This window comes from Contarinia nasturtii, unplaced genomic scaffold (genome assembly GCF_009176525.2).
Source record: "Contarinia nasturtii isolate CC-2019 unplaced genomic scaffold, AAFC_CNas_1.1 Cnas_scaffold_2367, whole genome shotgun sequence".
In the NCBI taxonomy this organism is placed as follows: Eukaryota; Metazoa; Arthropoda; class Insecta; order Diptera; family Cecidomyiidae; genus Contarinia; species Contarinia nasturtii.
The window spans coordinates 857,051-880,647 of NW_022199689.1; the positions used below are offsets into that span (position 1 = coordinate 857,051).

Here is a 23,597-nt window from a genome sequence, read left to right on the forward strand (position 1 = left end):
CATTCCTTACTCCGTAATGCTATGGCATGCGAATCAAAGAAGGGGAAATAAGAATAACGAATTTGCGTGCGTATTATATATGTATGCATCATGCGGCAGCGTACGCGCGCTTGGATCTGGATCTTGCGGAGATCTTTCGCATCTATCCTATCTAAAAATCATTGTATGAAAAAAATTCATCTACATATATGAATCAACAATCAATTTAAAACTAATCTGCTTTTTTCATAGTCTTTTTTAAACTCTCATGTTATTTAAATTAATTTGCTTGAAATATATCATCCAGTCATGGCCATGTTATTTTCTTTCGTTTTGATTCTGGCGGTGTGTATGTTTGACTTTGATCACTTTCCTGTAAAATTAAATTCGCATTCAAAATCATGAATATGATTTTATTGTAAAACAAATTTACCATCGGCAATGGATTACACTGTCGTTTATTATTTGGGCTCACGCCCTCGATGTTTTTGTTGATTAGTCGAATTTTTTTGCAAGCATTTGTAACAGTTTCCACTGTTGGTGGTGTTATTAATTGATGTCTTGGTCGTTTGTACTCATTTCGACTCGCCACATTTGTATTGGTAACGGGTTTCATTTCAATATCCCCATTTGATGTGCCTCGTCGTGCCTTTGGCACTGCATACATCGAAAATAACTTCAACAATTCGCCCCGTTGTAGCAGAGATACATTTTGATTTGGAAATCTCTATGGTAATCAAATCATTGAAATTAAGTTAATGTTTCATGTTTTTTTACACGAAATATACTCACGATTTTCAAATGATCCCGTAACTGTTCGGTGGTCATTAAATTTGGTTGAAGATATGAAAATGTATTCATTTTTTTCAGTAATATCCTTTGTAAAACGTAACCTAAACATGTTGTTTACAAGTCAGTGACAGCAGTGTTTTCCAATGGAATATATTATGGATGTTGAACACTATTGAGTGTTGGTAACTCTATTATTTGGAAGTATTGGAATTCAGCTGAATGCCAAATGTCAAATACCACGAGACTTTCCAGTAAACAAAAAAAAATGTTTTGTATACAAAACTAAAGCGACTAGAAATTAAAGACAAAAATTCATTTTTCAACATTTGGAATTGTCTTTGCCATAATTTTCTTATTGATATTTAATTGGAGTGAATGGGATTCACATTACAATTTATTTCTTTGAATTATTTACTTTAAATAATTATTTGCTGGTTGTGGCCTCGATGGTATTTGTTTTTTCCTTTTGTTGTTTGGCCACAGCCTGTTGTGCTTTACTGAGATTAATGTGCCCTTCTTTGGCACGGCCCCGAATTTCATCTTCGACAACGCGATTCACATTTTTTGATACCATCTGCTTGAGTTTCTGTTGTTCAGTAAATTGCTGCTTCTTTGGTTGAATCGGAGCATCTAAAATTACCAATTTAAACAAATTGAAAGACAAAAAAATGATATTAAGCACCATTTCGTTATGGGATGACTAAATACTTACTTGGTCGCCTTGTGAATGCTTTGCCCTTTTGCTTTTGCTTTTGATTCGGTACCTTGGTCTTTAGCTTAAACTTTCCTTGTGGCATTTTTCTTTGTTAAAACAAATTCAAATGTAAATATGTGTTATTGGGCGATTTGAATGTATGATGCAAACTATTTTGAATAACTTACCAATTCAGAAGATTAATTCAACAATAACAAACTGATTGAGTGAATGTATGTTTTCACAGTGAACATGTGCGATTTTGACACTGACAATTTATATATATATTATTGTCATTTTATTGGATTGGAATTGTTTTTGCATGTAATTGATAGATGGCGTGGATTGACATCGCTGCAACAATTGATTGTAAAATATTTTTGATTTTCATAAAAACATTTTTGTCATATAGTTATTATTGAATTTGAAATCCCATTTGAGGATTATAATGTGAGAATGTCTATTCACTCCAATGCATCGTTCATCATCATCATGCCGCCACTTCGGAGAAATCAAATTAATCTTCATTCTTGACGTCTATAGCATTCCCCTACACAGTTCACTCTCTTTCTCCAATGCAATTTTTTCTCTCTACCATAACATCAAACCGTACATAGTCCACTGGACTGTCAAGTGTTTATACAAAATCAGTTGAGTGAGTGGATCAGTGAATGTATCATGTAAATTGTATATACTGTGCCAAAAATAAAAGAAATTCCCCATATTGATGGGCAAAGGAAAAAAAGCATACAAAACAAAATCGACAATATTGTTTGAAAACAATATCTTCTTTATATAAATAAGAAAAAAAAAAATTCGCCCACACATTATCATTGCCTTTTGCGCATAATTGTTATATTTTACATTGAAAATTGAACCATAAAATTTTGTTTATTTGTTTTTCGAGAGTGTGTGTGCGTATGTGATATTTGTGAGAGAGTTCAAAAAGTGTCTCTTGTTGAAATTTCTGTATTTTAATGAAGCTCAAGTGAGAAGAATCAATTGATTGATAACATATAGATTTCTAAAGACAATTTTAACATTTAAAATCGTTTTCTGTGTACACAAGCGAGTGGTGGTATTGCCAATGGTATTTGATGTTTTAAGTGTAAAAAGTAATGAATTCGAAAAAAATGGATGAAAAAGCGTTTGACTCCATTCCCAGCGATTTATCCGTGGTGGATGTTTACGATTTAGCGTCGGAAATTGGTAAAGAATGTGAAAAAATCATCGATTGTTATGGAGCCGATGCAGTTACCGCCTTAATGCCAAAGGTCGTCAATGCTTTGGAGATGCTTGAAGCCTTAGCGAGCCGCAATGAAAATGAAAACACAACCATGCAAGCGCTTTCTGATCGCGTCGCATCGCTGGAAAGTGAAAAAATCGAAAGAGCTGTTTTCCGTGAAAAACTCCAGCGGGTAGGTTTTTATGATAAACATATAATTGATTGTTTTTCGAAACACATTCAAAGGGCAAATGTTTGATTTTTTTTGCTGGTTCGTCCAATGATTAGTAAGCGTCATTATTTCAACACAGCGCTCCAATATTGGTCACAAACAATTAGAAAGCAACATGTACCTTGATACAAAACATCATCGTATGACCTTCATGCGTATTTTCAGTGTACACAATCTTTAATCTAACCGCTTGTGTAAATATCTCTGCCAAACGTGACTGTCTTTTCGATTTTCATGAACAAAAACATTGTATTATTGAAACTTGAATGTCGGGCTCCATTTCCAAACGAAGGCAATCAAATAATAGATTATTGCTCATCAAAGCTATCGCATGGATGTACTTTATGACCAAATCGATTATTATTATTGATGTTTAGGAAAGAAATTGAATCAGATAGTGAGTAAAAATGAGATATGTAGCATACAAGAAAATAGCTATGTCGCTATGTCTTATTTAAGAGATAATACCCGTACTGTATAGTTTTCTTTAGCTTTTGGCAACACAAACAATATCCGGCGGTAATTGTTATATTCGAATATAATGAATGATACGCATCATGATGTCAAACTGTTTAAATCATTGTATACATGCTATAAAGTACTCATATATATTCTAAGGGGGCATCACAATGGATAAAAATTGTAAACAAACACGTTTACGAAAGATGAGTGTATTTTTTGCCGAATTCATGGTTCAAAGTCCGTTATATGTGTTGTTGATGCCGATGACGTAATGATTTTGCCAATGAATAATGGAAAATATTTTCAAAATATTGAAATCTTTCAATATATTTGTAGAACTTAGAAAAGCATCACACTTTACAAATAGTTTTAATCAAAATTTTCAATTTGATTCACAGGAGCTGGAAACAATTGAAGAACAATGGCACAGCGAAACAAAAGAACTGATGGATATGGTGAATAAATTACAAGACGAGAATCGTCGATTTAGACACAATGAATATAAGAATGTTGATTGTGTAAACGATGGAAAACAAGTGCCAAAAAGTGGACAAAATGTTTCAAATTTGTTGAATGAGTCTGATTTTCAAAAGTTAAAAAGGTTACGCGGTCAAATGGAAAAACAAAGGGATGAATTGATGTGCCGAGACCAAGAGATCGAAGAAAAAAATACAGAAATTGAAAATGTAAGTATGGCATAATTTAACAAATCGTACCTGTACAGAATAGTTGCATCTGTGCAAGAATGATATAGAATTATTTTGAAAAAAAATCTCCAAATTTTCATCAATAATTCAATACTTTCGGCCAGTTTTCCATTCAATTGGAGCGATTGAAAAGTTCTGGACGTGAGAGCCGAAAACGACAGAAATTATTACAAACGCAAGTTCAAAAATTACTGGATGAACGGTCAGATTTATTGGTACAAATTCAAGATCAGAAACGTGAAATCAATGTACTTCGAAGGAGCCTCGGCTTTGGCGGTAACGAAAAACTCGACCTAAGGAAGGTCGCAAGCAGTGCTGGATGCTCTTTACTTTCAAACGATGATTTAAAACCATTGCTATTGGAACGTGATAGTCTTAAATCAAAAGTCAAAGAGTTGGAAAATGAATTGAAACAATTGAAGCCAGATGCAAAGAATGATGATGATGATGCCAAAATGGAAAACATTGCAGAAGAAAAAACACCAGAAAAAATACCGTAATCACTTTTTCTTTCGAATAAAATAAATGAGTCGATTGTTTTAACATATACATCCTACATTTTAGAGATGCCGAGGAAGATGATCCACCTGTGCAAGGTCCACTTCCCTACGAACCCGATGATGCCCCATGGAAAAGATCGAGTGAAGGTTCTGGAGTTCGAAAGTTGTATGTCGCCCGTTTTCACTTTCATTCACATCTTTGAGAGAGAAAAAATGTTCTCTAACGATTTTTTTCCATTTGTTTACAGTTTTCGTAAACTTTTTGCCGAACAAAGCAAATCAAGTTTTCAACGTGGTACGTTATCGACCCTGTCTAAGATGGCTCTATCTTCTAGTCCTAGTCGTAGCGTTGCCAACATCTAAGCAATCACCAATGAATAATTGGGTCATTCAATTTACTCTATCACAGTATTTCAAACGACTGGAAGCTTCCAAAACCATTTGGTACATTAAATGACGACCATAATAATAATAACATAGAAAGCAACTAATATGCGATATTTTTAATCTGATCAGTTCATCTTATGAACATCGGAAAAATATATAACCAACCAAAAAAATATATATGATATCCACAATAATAATAATCAAATTTCAATGAAGTAGTGAGTGAGTGGAATTTCTGGTACAAGAATTTATATATTACACAGAAGCATATCTTCCTCGGGATGTGATTTATTACTCGATAAAAAAATGTTTATTTGCAATTTTTGTTTCATAAAAATGTAAACACTTTTCTAGATGTTAAAAGAAAATCTATTGATTTTGATATAATTGTTAAAATAACTGCATAGAATGAGTTTTCTTTTTGTTTTGTGAGGATAACTTTTTTTACCTGTACTCGTATTTTTTCAACCAAACTCTTATACATGTAATCACATGCATCTTTCGAGCCACATTCAAAGAGATTATTGTTTTGGAATTTTAAAATGTTAAATATTTTCAACTTCTTTGTTTGAATGAAGAAAACTATAGTTTTCTAGTCTATTGGCTGTCAAAAATTTACAAAATTCATATTGATATTCATGCACCCATTTCTGGTCTATCCATGACGATGATAATGTAAAACTTGGAATTAAACTCAAAATTAAAAAAAATTTAGCTGTGTATTTCTAACACATAATAAATATATTATAATTTATAAACTAGAATGTCTGAAAACTATGTGCATTGCATTGTGCAACCAGCAAAAGTTGACACAAGCATCTTTTGTGATGCATCGCTGCAATAATAAAAAAACAGAATTTCGTTGCTTATGCCAAAATTAACACAAAGAAAAACAGAACAAAAATTGTGTGATTGAATGTGGCAAAACAAATGTTATTGGATACAACGAATAAAGTTGGGATTTTAATCAATTTTTATTTGTATTTTTTTTATTCTGTGCTGCAAATTGTATTCAACTTAAATCTAGATTAAGAATCATTGATTAATTAATAAGGATGCGAATCATTTGATAGGAAATGCCATTGATCGTGGAAGAGATCCGGGAGGCGAATACAATCTTTCCATTGTTTTAATCGTTTTCCTTTGGAAGTATGACCAATGACAAGTGAGCCCAAAAAGTCATTACTCTTTCCAAGATCTTTATCCCATACGGTAATTATTAATGACTGCTTATCGAGTTCGTTGGGACGAGTCTCGAAGAAAAATTCCTAATTTAATTGTTAATATTCAAATTTATAGCAGCTCATGCTTTAATTTTAAATTTTTGTTCATACCTCATTGAAAACGGGATTCAAATTTCGCCATTTAACACTTGTTTTGTATTTTTTGTTTCGATGTGAGTCTGGCTTCAATTGACTAAAGAAATGAATGTAATTAAATGTATCGATTGATACAAAAAAGACTTCAATTTAAATTGCAAATAATCACATACAGTTTCACAAATGGATCCGAAAACCCATTATTGTCCATGGCCAATAGTTGAGAACAGCGCTTAATTTGAACGGCAAGTGCACGCTTTTTCGTATTATAACAGAGAGCTATTAAAATCGATCCGCGATTATGATTAATTTGGCTTGCTTCTAGGCAAAATTGGTCTTGAATACAGAGTGGCAGTGACATTCGACAATTCGATGCTTCAGCAATCTGAGAAGAAGATTAAATTCGTCTCCAGTGAAAAAGAATTCACTTCAATCGATATAAAACAAATACTTTGGCATATAAAAAAGTAACCTGTTCATTATGAAAAATATATTGACGTGTTTTTTTTTGGATACTTACTGATGCTAATGGTATTTTTGCAATTCCCAAAAAATCACTTCCATATTTATCTTCATCCAAAATCACCACATACAATTGGTGACCACGGGTTAGCTCCGAAGGATCCACACCGAAAAAACGGATTGTTTCATTGAATTCCGGGCATCGAGTTTTGTGCACGGTTCGTGTTTGAAGCCATTTCTTTTGCTTAAGTTTATTAAATTCAGTGATGATATTTAATCGGGCAAATGGATCGGGTGGTTTTGTTATTTCAATTGCCGGTAAATCACGGGCACGTAATAAAAAACAGTCTAGAGTGTGTTCATGTTCGCTGTAAACCAAAGAAATATCTAACCACCCCATCGGCTGTTCTCGGCAGATTGAGCTTGACATCGAATTCATTGTCATCATACCTATACCTAAGGGGAGAATCACAAAAGAAAAGAATAAAATTTAAAATAATCGATAAGTAATCGGAAAATAATCGTAAAACAATCAATAATAATTAATAAGTAATTTTTAAGTGATTTGCCCCTTACTTATACCATAACTGGTGTCATTTGCCGATGAAGTTTCAGAAGACACAGAAGTACTTGGCTCATTCTTCGAATCACGTCTTACAATGGTTTGATGACTATTTGATGTTGTCGCCGACATTTCATTCAATGTTAACGAACTGTGATCGGAATATTGTCCATTTGCATCGGTTGCATCAGTTCGATTGTTCATAGTTGATGGAGATCGACCAAAGAGATTTAACGATGAAAGTTTACGATAAAAAAATCCATCGTCATTTAAGCTAGATGTTGAATTTGATGGTCTCGAACGTAAGCTATTCATTCTTTCCAGAAAATAAGAACTACTTCGTTTTGCGCTAACCGAACTTGATCTTATGCATGCTTCCGCATTTTCCTCATCATCTGAACTGCTGTCGGTCACTTTGATTCGGCGATTTCGTGTCCTTTCTGGTGGCGAATTACTTGTAAGGCTTACTGATCTTGCAGTCGTTGGTTTTTGTAGTTTATCATAGCTTGGGAGACTTTTGTAAAACCAAGCGCCAGTCTTTTTCCACATTTCACGTATTTCAGAACATATTTGACATAACCAAATGTTGTTTAAACTGAAAATGGGGAGAAGAAATATTCAATGTTCGTTTTATTTTCATGTACTTAAACGACCACATTGTCATTATTCGTTCAGTGAACATGAACCCAATTCTATAGCGGTTCTCATCACCAGCATATACGTGATGTTTACCTTGTCAGTTTATTTATCAAAAAAAATCTCAAAGTATATTTAAATGAACCTACCTGGTGCCATGCTTAACATGAAGTTCAATAGAACATTTTGAACACACAGGCTTTCGGCAATTCTGACAAATAATTTTTGATGGGCTTAAAAGACCAAAACCTTGACCACACAGCCTATAAAACAAAAGAGGGTTTTACAAATGTTCAGTGAAATCAGATAAAATCCTTTTAACAGGCTTAACAAAATGCGTCTGATAAATTAATAGTGGTTTCCATCACTCCTCAATGCGTGTTAAAGTTTGCTACTTATGCTACTTGTTTTTATTTACCTACAACAATTTCGTGGTCCAAAGTCCGTGGTACGTTGTTTGATTTTTTCCACGCGGTCAATAATTTTGCCAACCCGTTCACGTTCGGCGGTTTCGAGTAATTCATTTCTCTGTATAACATCGATAATCGCATCACGCTCAGCTGGATTAAGTGATGTTGCCGATGTTTTTCCTGTACTCCATCCCGAATGAAGTCTTGCGTATTGAATTTGATGGAAGAGTTCAAACAGCATGAAATTAGAAGGTCAAACAAGAAATATTCGGCAATTGTTTTCATCTACATAGGACTTGGCATTGCATGACAACGCAAACACTAAAAATGCTTTTGTTCTTGATTGTACTTGTTCTTGAACTTTCAAAACAAAATAAATTTATGCCAGAAATAGAGCAACAGTTTTAAAAACGACAACAGAAAATACGATATGGAAATCGTGTTTTTGGTTGGTGGTGAAAGTGTTTGAAAATGCTGCCAAGGAAGTTGAAGTCATCATTTCGATGCTATGGAAACATCATATCTTGAACGCGAAAATACGTGTTTCCGAGAATCTTGGTAAAAACAGATTATAAAGTTGTTTGTGGAGTCTGTTGAAATTATTCAGTCTTTTTTGTGCTTTCTTGGAAATATTTTCCATTTTTTTCATATTTCCTTTGCATAGAGCAATTAATTTCAACAGCCGTTATGGAATGCATAATTAAATCGAACTATTTTATGGTATGAGTGGAAAAATTATTGAATCTTATCAAAGGGTGAACATGAACGGAAAAAAACTAACGTATACACATAACAGCAACAACACACTGAGTGCGTAAAAATGATGGGAGCTCGAAATTTATTTATATATTATTAACAATGTACTTACTTGGCTCTCAATGCTAAATGTCTATCGCTGGGACAGACTGTAAATTTCATATCATTGTCTCGCCCTTGGAAATTCATTATTTAATAAAAAAAAATACACACACACACAACAAAAACCATTCATTGATTACATAGCTCAAATGGTTCGTTTCCCTTATTTTCCGATACGCCGATAATTGAACGATGCTGTTACTTTTTGCTACAATCGCGTTACTTTTTGCTTCTTTATATTATTTCCTTTGTTTAAACAGTTTATCGATTTCGAAGCTTTACTGTTTATTTTATTATTTTTTCACAAATCCAAACATATGGAATAAATAAGTTTGAATGAACTCCAATTTATTTTACACCATTTCCGACTGTTCTATTCGTTGAACTCCAAATATTTAACGACTCCGTTTGTACAATTGTACACACCCACTAAAATTACATGTTAATGCCCAAATGTTTGACATAAAATATTTATTTATTTTTTGTTCTACTAGAAAAAAACTCGAACTACATATTATATTCAGTTTTAGTCCATTGAACGGTTGACTTTTCTTTGATTATTTTTATTTTCTGGTATTCTATATGAGTTTAATTGAAATTCAAGTACGTTATGTGAGAAAATAAAACCCAACAAAAAACCCCAATCAATCAAATCAAATGATTCACTGACGTTGGGTGCAATTAAAGTCTGAAGTCTATGCGACCATTGGTATGATACCTTTGTTTAAACACCAACTCGATGAACAAACAATGAAATAAAATGACTGAATATTACATATCGTTAAGATTGTACGGAGTCATTATATTGTCATTGTTTTGGGTTGTTTCCGTTTGAACGCCTGTTGCACGACTGAAGTGATAAGCCAAGAGTGTTGTCTCTTTTAAGTATTCACTTGACGAATTGCGTGTTGTTCATGTCAATTCTATATATCATTGCGCACGCCATACACACACTCTTCATTACGTTTTTCCGTCTTTTTTATCCATCAATGTTCGAAATTCTGTTTGTTGCCAATGATTTTTATTCATATTATTTTACATTATATATTTTGCTGTGTTGAATGTTTCGAGATGATTCAAGCAAAGCTTTCAATACGAAAAAAAAGTCTCATAAACATGGACACAAAGCATTTACTTGGATTAGGATAACGAGGTGACTACAAAGTAAACATATGGACATGTTTATCGAGATACATTGTGAAAATACATAATAAACTCGACAAGTCAACGAGTCAACTGTCAATCGAGCACACGCAATAATTTCCAAGTAATCTTAGATTCTGCTTGTGAGTATATGCAACGTAGCACACAGCAAATGTGTGTATCCCATGCGAATATCGCATTCAATACTTTCAATGTATCACTTTTGTGGATATACCTAGGGATATATACATATATAACGATGAATTGTGAAAAAAAAACACATCATGTATTAAATGTGAATTCATAGCTGTCCAAGAACACTAACGAACGAACCGTTCCGAGAGTTTCATATAATGTTGCCATGTGACAGCAGAAAGACAGTCGATATATTGAAAAAAAAAAAAAAAATTTCGTCTTTTCGACCGTCTTTGTGCTGCTACATGGCAAGCTTATATGAAACTCTCTCAGACTGGGTATAATGCAAGAAAAAAGTGAAAAAAATGTTTTCGATATTTTTGTGCACTATACCGAGTCTTCGAGAGCAGCACAAAGACGGTCGAAAAAACGAAAAAAAAAAATTTCAATATTTTCGACAGACTTTCTGCAGTTACATGGCAACCTTATATGAAACTCTGGGAGACTGGGTATAATGCACAAAAAAAGTGAGAAAAAAAAATTTCGTACGAGAGTCAATATTTTGCTTATTTTTCACAATTTCCCATCGGAAAAGCGGGAAAAATCGATTTAAGGTTTTTCCAATTTACATTTAGTATCACAATATTTGTTTATTTTGAGAAAATAAATTTTCATAAATTACGAACGAACGAACGTTGTTCGTTGTTCGTACGAACAACGAACGAACAATCCGAACATTTCAGTTTCTACGAACGAACGAACGAACGCAATACAATTCTACGAACGAACGAACGAACAAAAAGACCAAAAAAATATTCTACGAACGAACGTTCGTGGACAGCTATGTGTGAATTGCTTAAAGATATTCTCTTCGGTTCAATACATCACGCATATATTCTTTCTTATTTGCATGTTTTTCTCAGTGCTTTTGATATTCGAACACGAAATATGGCACAATCTCGAACTTATATTAAAAGTACATTGCACACTGAAGTACTTTAGCAGGACGTATAAAATGATAGCCAATTTAGTCAGATCTGATGTCACTTGGTTTTGATTCATTTCTCTCATGATTTAGGATTATTTTTTTATTATTTATGTTATATTGCTCAAACATGAGAGTAGATGAGAATATTTTTTTAAATCAGATGCAGAAAAGTGAAAAATGCAAACAATCTCAGCTATTTTTCTTCAATTCAAAACTAATTTTATTTATAAATAACAATCCTAAAAAAAGAATCCTTCATTCTATTAAAAGCTAATAAAGATACATGTATTGTGAAATGTTATGGGATCCAAATTAACCGTTTTCCAAACATCTAGTATCATGCGGTCAGTTGTGGTGTTTTTATTTTTCTATATAGGTGTAAAATCGAGATCCAGTATTTGTGGTAGTCGTAATCGAAGTAGTTCATATGATGTTGATATTGATTGTCTATAAGCTTATGTATTCTTGCCGGACCAAATGTAGGAGCTAAAGTCTCGGTCGGATTGCATATTTGGATCTGAATCGTTGATTATTATTGGGAGTTTTTCATTATCTAACATTGTTGTGTGATTGCCTTCAATGAATTTCAAATTGATCGCACCCTCTGTATGTTTTGATAATTCATAATCTTCGTCAATATCCACAACGGCTACCTCAGTAGGTCGTACCAATGTGATGTTTGATTTGATTTTATTACACTTGCCTTGCTTGTAGTTGGCAACCAATTTCAAGCGATTGAATAGTGCATCGAGAATATCACGCAAATATTGTTCGGAATATTCAACATTTGCCTTAATTCCAAATTCAATCAAACGATTGATTTTCTCCGGCCATGTTTTCAATTCGGCCAATGTCATGTAGATTTCATCGGGATTATCATTTGGGAATACCGTTTGACATATAACTGCTATTAACATCATTTGAATTGCAACATCACTGATAGTTTGATTTTGTCCCAATGTTGCATCTACCAATTGCTTCAAGAAGTTCGGTGCACCATCGATTAGAAGAATGTGTCCTTTCATACCATTTTCTTCAAGTAATCGTGCTAGTTCCAATGTAATAAACGAACCAAATGAATAACCAACCAAATAGAAGAACTCTTGTTTTTTAAACACTTTCGATTTTACATCATCGTACAGTGCGGTTGCAATGTCTGCTATTGAATTGGTATTGACTTGTTGTGTCAATTGCAAAACAAATGACGGTAAATTCAATTCAGCCGCAATATTTTTCCATGCAATACTCGATACACCTTCTATGCCGGGTATTATCAACACACTGGCACTGAATTTTTCGCTGTTATTCTTTGAATTGAGGCGAAGCAACGTTTCTTTTGATGTTTTTTCATCGCCCAAATTACGAAGCATCAATTGGACACCAACGACACGATCTTCACTGGCCAACTTCAATTTCACATTTTCTTGTCCATCTTTGGCCAAACGAGCATCGGCATATTCTTGTAATCGCGAGAATCTAAATTAATCATTGAAATGTGAATAACGTTTTAGAAAAAATACAATTTTTTTTGGCTAATTATGATTTAATAAAAACGTACGTAAGCGATCTCAAATCTTGTGGTGTCAAGAAGATTTCAAATTCACGTTCCAAAGTTTGTTTAATTTCAACCGCCATCAAACTGTCCATACCAACCTCGGATAGTGTGGCTGTGCTGGAGAGAAAGAAAAAAACGATCCAATTACGAAAATTGTATTTTCATTATAGCGTAGACGATCTGATTGGAAAAGAGAATGTTAGGGAAACATCTGCCAAATACTACGCAAAAAAACCGCTTTAATTTTTTGTCAACTCTTTCTAGAATAGAATTTGCCTTTTTTTTCTTTTTAAAGAAACAACAATAAAAAAAAAACCAAATTACCAGAGACATTGTTCATATTTTTGGTAAAAAGTATACAATAAATTCATATTTTTAGTACCTGGAAACGGTTTTCATATCGCGAATACCTAGGGGAGAATCACAAAAGAAAAGAATAGAACTAATTTAAAATAATCGAAATAATCGAAAAAGAATCAATAACAATTATTAAACAATAGAAAGGCAATTTTTAAGTGAATTGCCCCTAGACGAATACCCATGATATTTAATACACTTTCAATGAGATTGGTTTTGCCATCAGAACCGGCACGTTTTTCAGCCACAACCATACTCGATACAATCGGCTCATTTTCAGTTGTTAATAATACATCCAATTCAGCCAAACAACTGCTTATACGTTGCTGTAATGTTCCACCAATTTCCATATCAATTTTATCTTCTGCCATGTCAGCAACCAAACCAACTTCGCCAACGGCACCCTATTTTACCCGTCAATTTTTAATCAATAATGTATTTTCTTCTTTAAATATTTCATCAATTTTGATTATTTATTTACCCATTGAACAGCTTTCGCCGGTAATCCATCTCTATATGTGTAAATCATTAATGTAAAGTATTTTGACTAATCAATAAAACAAACACATAGACTCTCTGACAGAGTTGACTTACCTATGGCGCATCTCAACAATGCGTTCCATTACACTGTTTGCCATACCATAATTTGTTTGACCGGCATTGCCTCTGCCACAAGACACTGAAGAAAAAACAACAAAGTGCTTCAACTGTGGCGCTAATTTACGAGAGAATTCATCTGGTGAAAAATGCAGTAGAAACGGGAAAATGTAAATACGTTAAATTTCAATGAATATATTTCTATTCGAATTGACTTTTCATAGAATCGAAACGCTCGAGCTTACCCAAATATTCAGTGGCTGTTGCTTTCGGTAGCATACCTAAGGATGATCAGAAGAAAAGAATCGAAAAAATGGAAATTCATCAGAATGGAAAAAGAATCAAAGGAAATTGTAGAGTAATGGAATAGTAATTTTTAAGTAAGTAGCATACACTCAACGAATTTCTCAACACTTTGATTCTCCAAAATGCTATCACGCAAAACGACAGCCAAATTGAAAATACCACCAATCGGTCCCAGTTGAAGTGCTGTTTTAAAGAGTTTTTCGCAACCAGCTCGTGTTGTAATGTTATCTGTGCTAACAACCACTTGAGTTCCATACATTTCCCATATTCTATGTGCATACGCCAAAAAGAAAAAAGAAAATTAGATTGAATTTAAAACGAAATTCATGCGTCAATTTAAACAAGAAACAAATTTACTTGATGCGATATGATTGATAGCTTTTTGTGATGCCTCTGCTTGAGCTTAGAACCAATTTTCGTGCTCCACGAATAATTAACCAGTCGGCAAGTTCTAGGCCAAAACCTATTTCAACGAAATTGAGACATTTTGTCACGGCTGACATGCTAATTTTTTTTTAAATTAAAGCTTACCGCCCAGGCCACCCGGTATGATATAAACAGCATTTGAGTCACAATAAACTTGTGGAATGGCCGCAATTGGCACAGTCAGTTCATCGTATTGATTTTCACGAATTTTCAAAATGACCTTGCCAACATGTTTACCGGTACTCAAATACCGATAAGCCTTTTCAATTTCGCTCACTTCAAATACGGTCGAATGAAGTGGCTGAATAACACCGCGACGTAAATCTTTTTCAACCAATTCGTACACCTGAACTTTATCATTTTCTTCGGCCGAAAAAAGATTGTCCACAAGCACAGATCGGAATGTAATTTCTTTCAAGAATGGACCAAGACCTAGAATATTTTCAGTTGAATTGGTTTAGACGTTTGTAAACTTCGACACTATAATTTAAGAAAGTTAATTAGTACCAATTTTTGAATCATTGGCCAAATCAAATTTGCCAATTTCTAAAAATGTTCCACCACGTCCTAAGCATCTAATCGAAGCGTGTAATTGCTCTTCGGCCAATGAATTCAATACAAAGTCAACACCATTGCCGTTTGTTCTTAATTTAATCATATGCTCGAATGAACAATCACGTGAATTTCCAATATTTTCCTCTGTTGAAGCGATTGAAACGATTATTTATGTAAATTTTAACGAGATATTATATACTTTCATTACACACTACACACCTTTCAGCTGTGGGAATGTATCCATGATGAATTTTTTCTTTGCTGACGTTGAAACAGTCGTAAACACTTCCAATCCTATATAATTTAGATTGAATCGAATTTTAAATTAACATTATCCATCAAATCAAAAGTGAAAAAAAAACTTACCATAGGCCAACGCAACTCGAATGGCTAGTGCGTTTTGTGAAAAACGAAAACAAAACGTTGAAAGAGATTATGAAAATAAATGCAAAGGAAAATAAAATGTAAAATTCATGAAAATTGAAAATATTGAAGAATTTTTACCTGCTAAACCGATGCCGCCACTTCCTGTAAAAAGACAAGCGTATATTAAGACAATGGTCACAATATATTACTATAAATAAGCTCAAAACAAATTGACAAATTCACCTGCATGGATTAAAATTTTCTTCCCCTTTCTAATCGGATTATACATGAAAAATGCACAATAAATGGTCATATCTGAAGTTGAAAGTGAATTAGCTAAGTTAGAGAAATTAATCAAACTTAAAGAGACAGAATCCTTATTTACAAACGACAGGTACGGTAGCTGCTTCGCGTAATGTCCAGTGATCGGGAACTTTCCATGTTAAGAATTCATTTGGTATGAGTAAAGTGGCCATGGCTCCGGATATGATGGTACCCATAACTCGTTCACCTTTCTTATTGATACCGGAAAATTCAAAGCCCAAAATACATTCTTGATCCAAACGATTCGTTCCAACGACTTCGGCAGATAAACGACCTGTTGCCAACATTACATCACGGAAATTTATTGATGAATATTGAACTTTAACAACATCATGCTCTTTTCGAGCATCAATTGGTCCCTCAAGCCATGATAGTGTTGACAAATCACCGCGTTGCAATACATTACCTATTAATTAGTTATGGCGAAAATATGAATGTTTCTTTTACTTTTTTTTCATTGAACATTTGAAGGAAAATGGAATGCATTTAATTACCATAGCAATGATCATTGCGTGGAATACATTTTACATCTTGTAACAATTCCAAATGTCTCAAGCTTCCCCATGTACCCTGTGCACGAATTAAATGTTGATTTTCATAACACATTAAAGTGAACAGACATTGTTTATACAATATAAAACACTTACATTTCGAAGAACATTGATGGCAAGACCAAATTTAAGTTGTTCTTGATAGAACGGCAATTTTAAATCAAATGCTGGCGCATGTTCGTCATCAATAAAAACGCATACAACCTTATGTCCATCGGGTTCCTTACGAACACAATTGACCATGCCAACGATACCCGATCTCGAATTGTTTTGAGCAACAACAATAACCGTGCCTTTAGTTTGTTTAATGGCTTGCTTCAATTTATCCAACCAAACATAGCTGTCAGCAGTTGTGGTATCGTTTGTATTGGAAATATTGATGACAACTTGATCGCTCAAAAGCTTACGTTTGACTGTACGTTGTAAAAGTACCAATTGTTCATTGTCGTCGGTTTGAATCATTGAAATAACATTGAAATCGGATGGACATTTTTGTGCAGCTTCAGCAGCAGTAAAATTAGCAGATTCACGTGACACAATGTATCCACGTTCGTGAAGACTCTTAACAGCACCTTCGACAAAATCAATGCGATCGAAGCAATTTTTGCTCACGATTAACAGACAGTTTGTTTGCGTTGACAGTTTACCATCTTCAACGTGAATTTTACCCAAACTCAAATCTTGACCAGTTAACACCATCAAATCGGACGTCACCAATGGTAAATCACCGAGAGCGATTTCAAATTCTGGTAAAAGAGGTGTTACACTATTATCGTAGTCCACTTCAACACCTTTAATACGTAACATTGGCATGTTTTCCAAAATAAGTTGTGTGTGACAACGTACGGCATCGGCTTTACGCAGAATTGGCGACGAAATGTACGGTATATATTTGTATGTCTCTAAAACAGGATAACCAGGTGCCTTACGACGTGAAACATTGTTGGTGTGCATTCCTTTTTGATGTTCGGAAAGGTGGGAAAAGAAGATACATTTAGGAATTAAAACATCAACAACTCAACTAAAGATTTTATGTTCATATTAAATGCAAACATAACATTTACCAAAGATTTCAATTCCACCACAACGCAAAATGCCCAATTCAGGACACACAAACACTTCGAAGAACGGATTTTCTGCATCCAATTTTGCAGATTGAGACATGTGCTCTTTGGCATTAATGCGTAATTTTTGAATTCTATTGAATGTCGTGAAGAAGAAACAAATATTGAAATAGCAATATCCTTTTCTACCGAAGTAAATTACATTCAGTTTGAAGAAAGAAAAAATATCGATTAACGTACCTTGTTGGTAATAGCAGGGAACGAGAATCTTTTGCGAGAATATTGATTTGTAGCAGACAATCCATGAATGAAATCCAATTGAGATCCCATTTAACTTTACCGTAAAGACCGTCTCCACGCGCTTCTATAACTGAACGGAATGGGCCCGAATAATGATATCCTCTCAATCGTAGCTCTTTATAGAAATCACGTTCTTGCATAATTGGGAATTTGCTTGGCGGAAGTGGTGGTAGTTTTGTTAGTGGTCCCATTTTTTCAACTTCAACGATGCGTCCCGTTACAACAGCCGTTGAATTTTCTGTAATTTCAAATTGGCCGGTCCCCGTATGGACCATAATGTTTAGTTCAATAACTTGGCCCTTGTTCATTGCAGTGGCACGTAAGAAGCGAATATCCTCAAATTCGACGTTCATATCAAAATAGATTGGTCCTTTTATTAAAATTGTGAGATATAAATATTGTTATATAATTGTAACGACAGCAAATTTTCAATAAATCTATCTATCTATCTACCTTTCATCAGTGCCAAAGTTTCCCATACCAACTGGATAAAAGAAAAATAGACCAAATAGAATTAATTTTTGCAATTTTTATCAGTGACTTTCTGAAGAATAAGGTAAGAAACAAAAATTACCTGTAAGTATGCAGTAGCAGGGAACAAAACTCGACCTACAACACATCAAATAATTGTTGAAATTGAAAGTTAGAATGAAAGAAAAAAGAGAGGAAAACGCTCATACCATCAATTGTGTGTCCAGCAAAATCATAGTCTTGGTCACTTAGAGTGACTTTAACCTTTCGTTCACCGCTACGAGTTGATCGTTGTAATTCGAATTTAGTTACAAACCAATCATCTCCATGTTCCCATTTTACTAATGGCGAAATCATTCCCGTACCCCGCGATACAGGGAATTGAACTGGCGGATATAAACGTTGAACGGGAACAGTGTAACCGTTTGAATAGATTCTAGAGAAAAAAAATTTGATTTAGATCGTTGTGAAATTTTAGTTTTCTTCAATCAAAGATGTTAACTCACTTTCCGAGTGCTTGCATAAAGAACGAAACGTTGTCGTTATTGCCACGCTTGGCCAGTGAAATATGAACAGCACCAGGAAGTGATTTTTTCAAAATCGCTTGGAGTAGACCATGTGGAGCAACCTTTTTTTGGATCAGATTTAATTCAAATTATTATTTATTAAAAAATTAAAATTTTCTCAAATAAAAAAAGATCAATTTTATTACTTCGATTGTGAGGGCATTTGGTGGTAAATGTCGCGATGCTTCTTCAAACAAAACCGAGCTGAGCAAATTATTGGTATGATAGTGGGCTGAACTCCATTGACTTTCTTCATTGTCCCAACGACTTTTTGGTACACTCGAACTCAACCATTTTGAAGAGCGACGTTTCGGTTCAGGAATAACTTTTGATAAACGTGCCAGTAGATTTGGACCCATGTCAGCGATGTATCGCGAATGGTATGCAATGTTCGAACATTGAACCTAAAAAAACACACACACATAAAATGGTTACACAAAGTGAAACACGAACGAATCAAGTGCGAAATGGAATGAATTTTACTTCTTTTGCGAAAATGCCTTGCGATTTAAGTTCAGCGACAAATTGAGCGATTTCGGTATCAGGCCCAGAAACGGTACAAGAATCAGGTCCATTGTGACATGCCACATCAATCTTATCGGGTACTTTGTATCGAATTTGATTAAAACTCATACCTTTGAAGAGCCGGTATACAGAAATAGTTAATAAGAATAAAGTAGAAGAAATTTGTAACAGTTAAAAACATACCGATCGCAGCCATAGATCCACGAATTTTTTTCGTTTCCAATGAGGCCATTCCACGAGAATAGGCCGCTAATATCATTTGTTCGGCTGTAAAACAACCATCTGCATAAGCACAACCCAATTCTCCTACAGAATGACCAATAAAATAGTCGGCTGGAATATCGAGCGCCTTCAAAATATCACACAAAGCAATCTGAATGGCAGCAATTCCAACAAACGAATGAAGAATATTATCAAACATGGCCGCATCGTTTGCGGTAATGATCGATATCAAATCTAAGCCATATGGCTTAAGAATTTTATGGCAATTTTCAATGCTGTTTTTAAACATTGGAATTTCCATCAATGCCGAACCCATTTTCGTCCACTGGCCTCCCATACCGCTAAACACCCATACGATCGGTCTGGAAAATTCATTTTTTTTTTAAGTTCGTTGAACATCTAAAAACTAAAAAACATTTTTTTCCATAAACTTTTTGTTTTGTTACCTTTTTAAACCGTTGTAATGTTGAATTTCGTGTGCAATTACGTCGGTGGTTCGACCGTCGGCAGATGGCCGGAACAAACCATACCCACGGAATATATAGCCGGGTATTTCGTCGGATTGAATGTTGTGCAACAGGCCAATATATTCACTATCAAGTGGCTGTGATTTCAATCGATCAATAACAACATTAATTGACTCTTCTGTTCTTCCAGACCATGGCACTAGCCTTGGCAATGAATCTTCTGGTAGACCATGGTTTTTCTTTTCGTTCAAATGGCGACGCAGCAAACAGTGAGCATTTGCCCCACCGAAACCGAATGCATTCACACCAACCAAATCTCCTTCAAGCTTCGTGACATCAGTGCAAACACTGAGACGTCCTTCTTCTAGCGATGAGGAAAATCGTGAAAACAGCAAGGTTAGAACAAGAATTTTATATTTACGCACATAACTGTAAATATGCATTGAATTCAATATACTAGATAAATGTGAATTTGATCGATTTAATTATTATTAACAATGAATTAATTAAATTGGGATTTGTCTATCTTCAATTAGTGCATACGTATCAGTCGTATGTAGAAAATATTATTTAAAAGATATATTATTTAAATATCCTGTACACAGTGTACATTTATATTCAAAATATGAAACTTTTGATTCACTCATCACATATATCACGAATTTTGGATGTTGGCGATAAACGAAATGTGTGTCTTCAGTTGATCTTGGCACCAATCATGACCATTTTCGATATTTGCAATCGACAGAAATTCATTGAGATTGTGCAAAACTTCAGCAGCTTCGATAAAAATGTAAGCAGCCTGACTAACTCCGCATACTTACCGATATAATATAAGTATATAAAGTTTTACCGATATATAATATTACTTACCAAGACTTGGAATTCCTGGACGAATTTTTGTAATATTGATATTTGGTCCAATCAATCCGGTCTCAAAAGCCAATATCACTTTGGCGATACTACAGGCACCAGCTGTGGACTCTGAATGTCCGATGTTTGATTTTACTGAACCAACCGGCAATGGCTTGTTTCGATTCTTACAGAAAATATTGTCCAATGCCTGGCATTCTTCAAGATAGGCAAAAGGTAAACGTGTGTCAAAAATGTTGTTTCCCATTCATATACACAAAAGCCATTTTACCTTCAGGATCTCCAACAACTGTACCCGTCGAGTGCGCTTCAACATAAGCCAGTGATGATGGATCGATTTTAATTTCATCATAAAACTCTGACAACAATTTCTGTTGCATGGCACCACTCGGATAAGTTATACCTTCCTGGTTATTTTAAACAACGACAAACACAATTCAAACTTCGTTTTCCTTTTATTGTGAACAATAAATTAAATGATAAACCTTACCTGTTTATAACCTGATGTTTAAATTATCGTTTTTTTATTGGAAATAACACAGATACATTTTAATCTTAGTTTTCTTTTGTCACCAACATGCAAATTAAAATACCAAATCTTACCGTCGCAATTTGTTTTTGAATACAAGACCGTTGAGTAAATTCGTTTTGCATCTCGGGCTTTTTGCAATAAAATCATGCAAACCGCTTCGCTACGTGTATAGCCAGTGGCATCAATATCGAATGGCCGACAGTAACCATCTGGAGCAAGTACACCCAATCTTTATTTAACGAGAAAAAAAAAATTCAGTCAAATTTTAAACACTTGATTTGAATTTGATCAAGAAATTACTTTGCAAATTGTAATGAAACATAAGGATGCAGAATTAAATTCGATCCACCCACCAAAGCGGAATCACATTCACCATTCCGCATTGCGCTGAATGCACAGTCCAATGCATACATGGAACTCGAGCAAGCTGTGTCCAACAAGTATGATGGACCAGTCAATCCCAATGAGTATGAAATACGATTTGCTAACATAGCACGACTACAACTGTTTGTATTTATAATTTTAAAAAAAATTGAAAATTATTACTTTCCTTATTCTTCTTTTCAAGTTTAATAAAATGCTGTCCCTACCCCGTTATACCAAAACCACTGCTTGAAATTTTCTCATAAAACCAAGTTTTCTCCGACTCAGAGAAACAAGCACCAACAAATACACCAGTTCTTGAGCCTCGCAAAGTTTTCGGATTAATTCCAGCGTCCAACACAGCTTCATATGCACGCTCAATAAGCAAGCGGCATTGTGGATCCATGGTATGTGCCTGAAACCGAGGTGAAACATAAGGATGCAGAATTAAATTCGATCCACCCATGCGTTGCCGTGTAATTTTTGTCAAAACAACCGATTCAACAAAATCACACATACACAGTGAGATTTATTACCTGCTTGAAGTGGACACCAAAGAATGTTGCATCGAATTTCTCCAATCCAGATATTTTTCCCATACGTTTTGGGATTTCGACATTGAAATGGCGCCAGCGAAGCTCTTCATCATCAACCATATCAACCTGGAATCAACAACAAAAAAAAAAAACCAAATCACACAATTCACATATTTCGTTTCCAGTTAGATTTTTACCTTATTGTACAAATTATGCGCAAAATCTTCGATACTATCGGAGTTCGGAAATTTACCACTTATTCCACTTATAACAATTTCATCACCCGGTGTAGCTGCATGCGTACGCGAAAGCAACTTTGGAGCAAACATACTTGGTGAAGTTTTTGGAGTTGGTGACATTGTTTTTTTTTTGTCTATTTTTCAATCTACGAAAAATAAACACTGATCACGTTGAAAGAACAAAAATTTCGCACCAAGTTTTTATTCACTATTTTATTTTTCACTTTGACTTTGTTTTTATATCAAGCACAGAATTTTTCTTTCACACACAGTGAAATATAATATTAGTTGAACGATGAAATAAGAAAAAAGTGAACTTTTCCAATCGGTCGACTGATTACGACTAAAATGGATCATACAGTCGAAAAGGATCACTAACGAAACCAACAAAAAAAACACCTACAAAAAACTTTGTACGTTTCGTAGAAAACAGCAAAAAACAGTGATAATGAACTTCTCTGTGTCGCTTTCTTTTATAATCGGATACATTTTTGTTGGAATTGTCTTTTCTAATTTACGATTTTCAAATGCCTTTTATTTACATATCATTATACCCGCTTAGGCCACTGTTAGGCCGAAAACAACAAAATTCTCATGAATATTAACCGATAGATTGAGAATGAAATCGAAAGGGAATGGAGGAGACCAAAGAAAATCACATAAAAATGTAATCCAAAAGAAACCAAACCATCATGTTTGAATCCAGTTATTTATGCGAGGTCTTTAAGGTTCTAATGCATAATAATTTCAATTGAATTTTCCATTCTTATTCCATAGACATATCAACTCTGACATTTTTTTCTGTTCAACATTAACATCTTAACATTGGCATTTGACATTACTGGTTGCAAATCTTAAAACAATTATCAAAATTTAGAAATTCCAAATATAATGTTATATTTACCATCTTA

At 34.2% G+C, this 23,597-nt stretch overlaps 5 protein-coding genes across 5 annotated transcripts; 1 reads left to right on the forward strand and 4 right to left on the reverse strand.

Moving 5' to 3' along the window:
• Positions 1 to 15: 15 nt before the first annotated feature.
• On the reverse strand, positions 16 to 923 carry LOC116348329. The gene is made up of 3 exons (XM_031779309.1): positions 772 to 923; positions 413 to 706; positions 16 to 352 (listed from the first exon to the last, which is right to left on the reverse strand). The coding sequence occupies exons 1-3, from the start codon at positions 838 to 840 to the stop codon at positions 287 to 289; spliced, it is 429 nt and encodes a 142-aa protein (XP_031635169.1). The 5' UTR covers positions 841 to 923; the 3' UTR covers positions 16 to 286.
• Positions 924 to 1,082: 159 nt separating this feature from the next.
• LOC116348334 lies at positions 1,083 to 1,770 on the reverse strand. The gene is made up of 3 exons (XM_031779316.1): positions 1,654 to 1,770; positions 1,484 to 1,572; positions 1,083 to 1,401 (listed from the first exon to the last, which is right to left on the reverse strand). The coding sequence occupies exons 2-3, from the start codon at positions 1,566 to 1,568 to the stop codon at positions 1,196 to 1,198; spliced, it is 291 nt and encodes a 96-aa protein (XP_031635176.1). The 5' UTR covers positions 1,569 to 1,572; positions 1,654 to 1,770; the 3' UTR covers positions 1,083 to 1,195.
• Positions 1,771 to 2,032: 262 nt separating this feature from the next.
• Positions 2,033 to 5,949, forward strand: LOC116348304 (RILP-like protein homolog). Its single transcript, XM_031779280.1, has 5 exons — positions 2,033 to 2,883; positions 3,783 to 4,070; positions 4,196 to 4,587; positions 4,656 to 4,757; positions 4,840 to 5,949. Exons 1-5 carry the CDS (start codon positions 2,584 to 2,586, stop codon positions 4,952 to 4,954), a joined length of 1,197 nt encoding a protein of 398 aa, XP_031635140.1. The 5' UTR covers positions 2,033 to 2,583; the 3' UTR covers positions 4,955 to 5,949.
• On the reverse strand, positions 5,934 to 10,616 carry LOC116348287 (rabphilin-3A). Its single transcript, XM_031779249.1, has 9 exons — positions 9,944 to 10,616; positions 9,236 to 9,654; positions 8,376 to 8,570; positions 8,107 to 8,220; positions 7,336 to 7,916; positions 6,818 to 7,215; positions 6,471 to 6,682; positions 6,313 to 6,394; positions 5,934 to 6,246 (listed from the first exon to the last, which is right to left on the reverse strand). The coding sequence occupies exons 2-9, from the start codon at positions 9,310 to 9,312 to the stop codon at positions 6,025 to 6,027; spliced, it is 1,881 nt and encodes a 626-aa protein (XP_031635109.1). The 5' UTR covers positions 9,313 to 9,654; positions 9,944 to 10,616; the 3' UTR covers positions 5,934 to 6,024.
• Positions 10,617 to 11,680: 1,064 nt separating this feature from the next.
• Positions 11,681 to 23,111, reverse strand: LOC116348279 (fatty acid synthase). Its single transcript, XM_031779234.1, has 36 exons — positions 22,645 to 23,111; positions 22,448 to 22,573; positions 22,139 to 22,326; positions 21,849 to 22,052; positions 21,620 to 21,777; positions 21,507 to 21,517; positions 21,288 to 21,423; positions 21,017 to 21,214; positions 20,123 to 20,507; positions 19,638 to 20,038; positions 19,413 to 19,564; positions 19,076 to 19,333; positions 18,870 to 18,991; positions 18,573 to 18,799; positions 18,467 to 18,501; positions 18,346 to 18,376; positions 17,833 to 18,262; positions 17,593 to 17,726; positions 16,625 to 17,484; positions 16,472 to 16,547; positions 16,039 to 16,383; positions 15,897 to 15,968; positions 15,792 to 15,815; positions 15,654 to 15,677; positions 15,507 to 15,581; positions 15,240 to 15,431; positions 14,838 to 15,164; positions 14,664 to 14,769; positions 14,394 to 14,575; positions 14,246 to 14,281; positions 13,998 to 14,139; positions 13,885 to 13,915; positions 13,585 to 13,807; positions 13,429 to 13,456; positions 13,050 to 13,163; positions 11,681 to 12,967 (listed from the first exon to the last, which is right to left on the reverse strand). Exons 1-36 carry the CDS (start codon positions 22,804 to 22,806, stop codon positions 11,947 to 11,949), a joined length of 7,236 nt encoding a protein of 2,411 aa, XP_031635094.1. The 5' UTR covers positions 22,807 to 23,111; the 3' UTR covers positions 11,681 to 11,946.
• Positions 23,112 to 23,597: the final 486 nt, after the last annotated feature.

What these genes read in the sequence shown, in the direction of transcription:
- LOC116348304 (XM_031779280.1), top strand. Translation starts at nt 2,584, where the DNA reads ATGAATTCGAAAAAAATGGATGAAAAAGCGTTTGACTCCATTCCCAGC. An exon ending in AAAATACAGAAATTGAAAAT is followed by an intron (nt 4,071 to 4,195) that starts GTAAGTATGGCA and finishes ACTTTCGGCCAG; the next exon opens with TTTTCCATTCAATTGGAGCG. An exon ending in AAAACACCAGAAAAAATACC is followed by an intron (nt 4,588 to 4,655) that starts GTAATCACTTTT and finishes CCTACATTTTAG; the next exon opens with AGATGCCGAGGAAGATGATC.
- LOC116348334 (XM_031779316.1), bottom strand. Translation starts at nt 1,568, where the DNA reads ATGCCACAAGGAAAGTTTAAGCTAAAGACCAAGGTACCGAATCAAAAG. An exon ending in AGCATTCACAAGGCGACCAA is followed by an intron (nt 1,402 to 1,483) that starts GTAAGTATTTAG and finishes TGGTAATTTTAG; the next exon opens with ATGCTCCGATTCAACCAAAG.
- LOC116348287 (XM_031779249.1), bottom strand. Translation starts at nt 9,312, where the DNA reads ATGAATTTCCAAGGGCGAGACAATGATATGAAATTTACAGTCTGTCCC. An exon ending in CATTTAGCATTGAGAGCCAA is followed by an intron (nt 8,571 to 9,235) that starts GTAAGTACATTG and finishes TCAATACGCAAG; the next exon opens with ACTTCATTCGGGATGGAGTA. An exon ending in TCGGATCCATTTGTGAAACT is followed by an intron (nt 6,395 to 6,470) that starts GTATGTGATTAT and finishes TCATTTCTTTAG; the next exon opens with TCAATTGAAGCCAGACTCAC.
- LOC116348329 (XM_031779309.1), bottom strand. Translation starts at nt 840, where the DNA reads ATGAATACATTTTCATATCTTCAACCAAATTTAATGACCACCGAACAG. An exon ending in TACGGGATCATTTGAAAATC is followed by an intron (nt 707 to 771) that starts GTGAGTATATTT and finishes TGATTACCATAG; the next exon opens with AGATTTCCAAATCAAAATGT. An exon ending in AGTGTAATCCATTGCCGATG is followed by an intron (nt 353 to 412) that starts GTAAATTTGTTT and finishes TTAATTTTACAG; the next exon opens with GAAAGTGATCAAAGTCAAAC.
- LOC116348279 (XM_031779234.1), bottom strand. Translation starts at nt 22,806, where the DNA reads ATGTCACCAACTCCAAAAACTTCACCAAGTATGTTTGCTCCAAAGTTG. An exon ending in AGTTGTTGGAGATCCTGAAG is followed by an intron (nt 21,215 to 21,287) that starts GTAAAATGGCTT and finishes CCTATCTTGAAG; the next exon opens with AATGCCAGGCATTGGACAAT. An exon ending in TGGTGGAATTGAAATCTTTG is followed by an intron (nt 17,485 to 17,592) that starts GTAAATGTTATG and finishes AACATCAAAAAG; the next exon opens with GAATGCACACCAACAATGTT.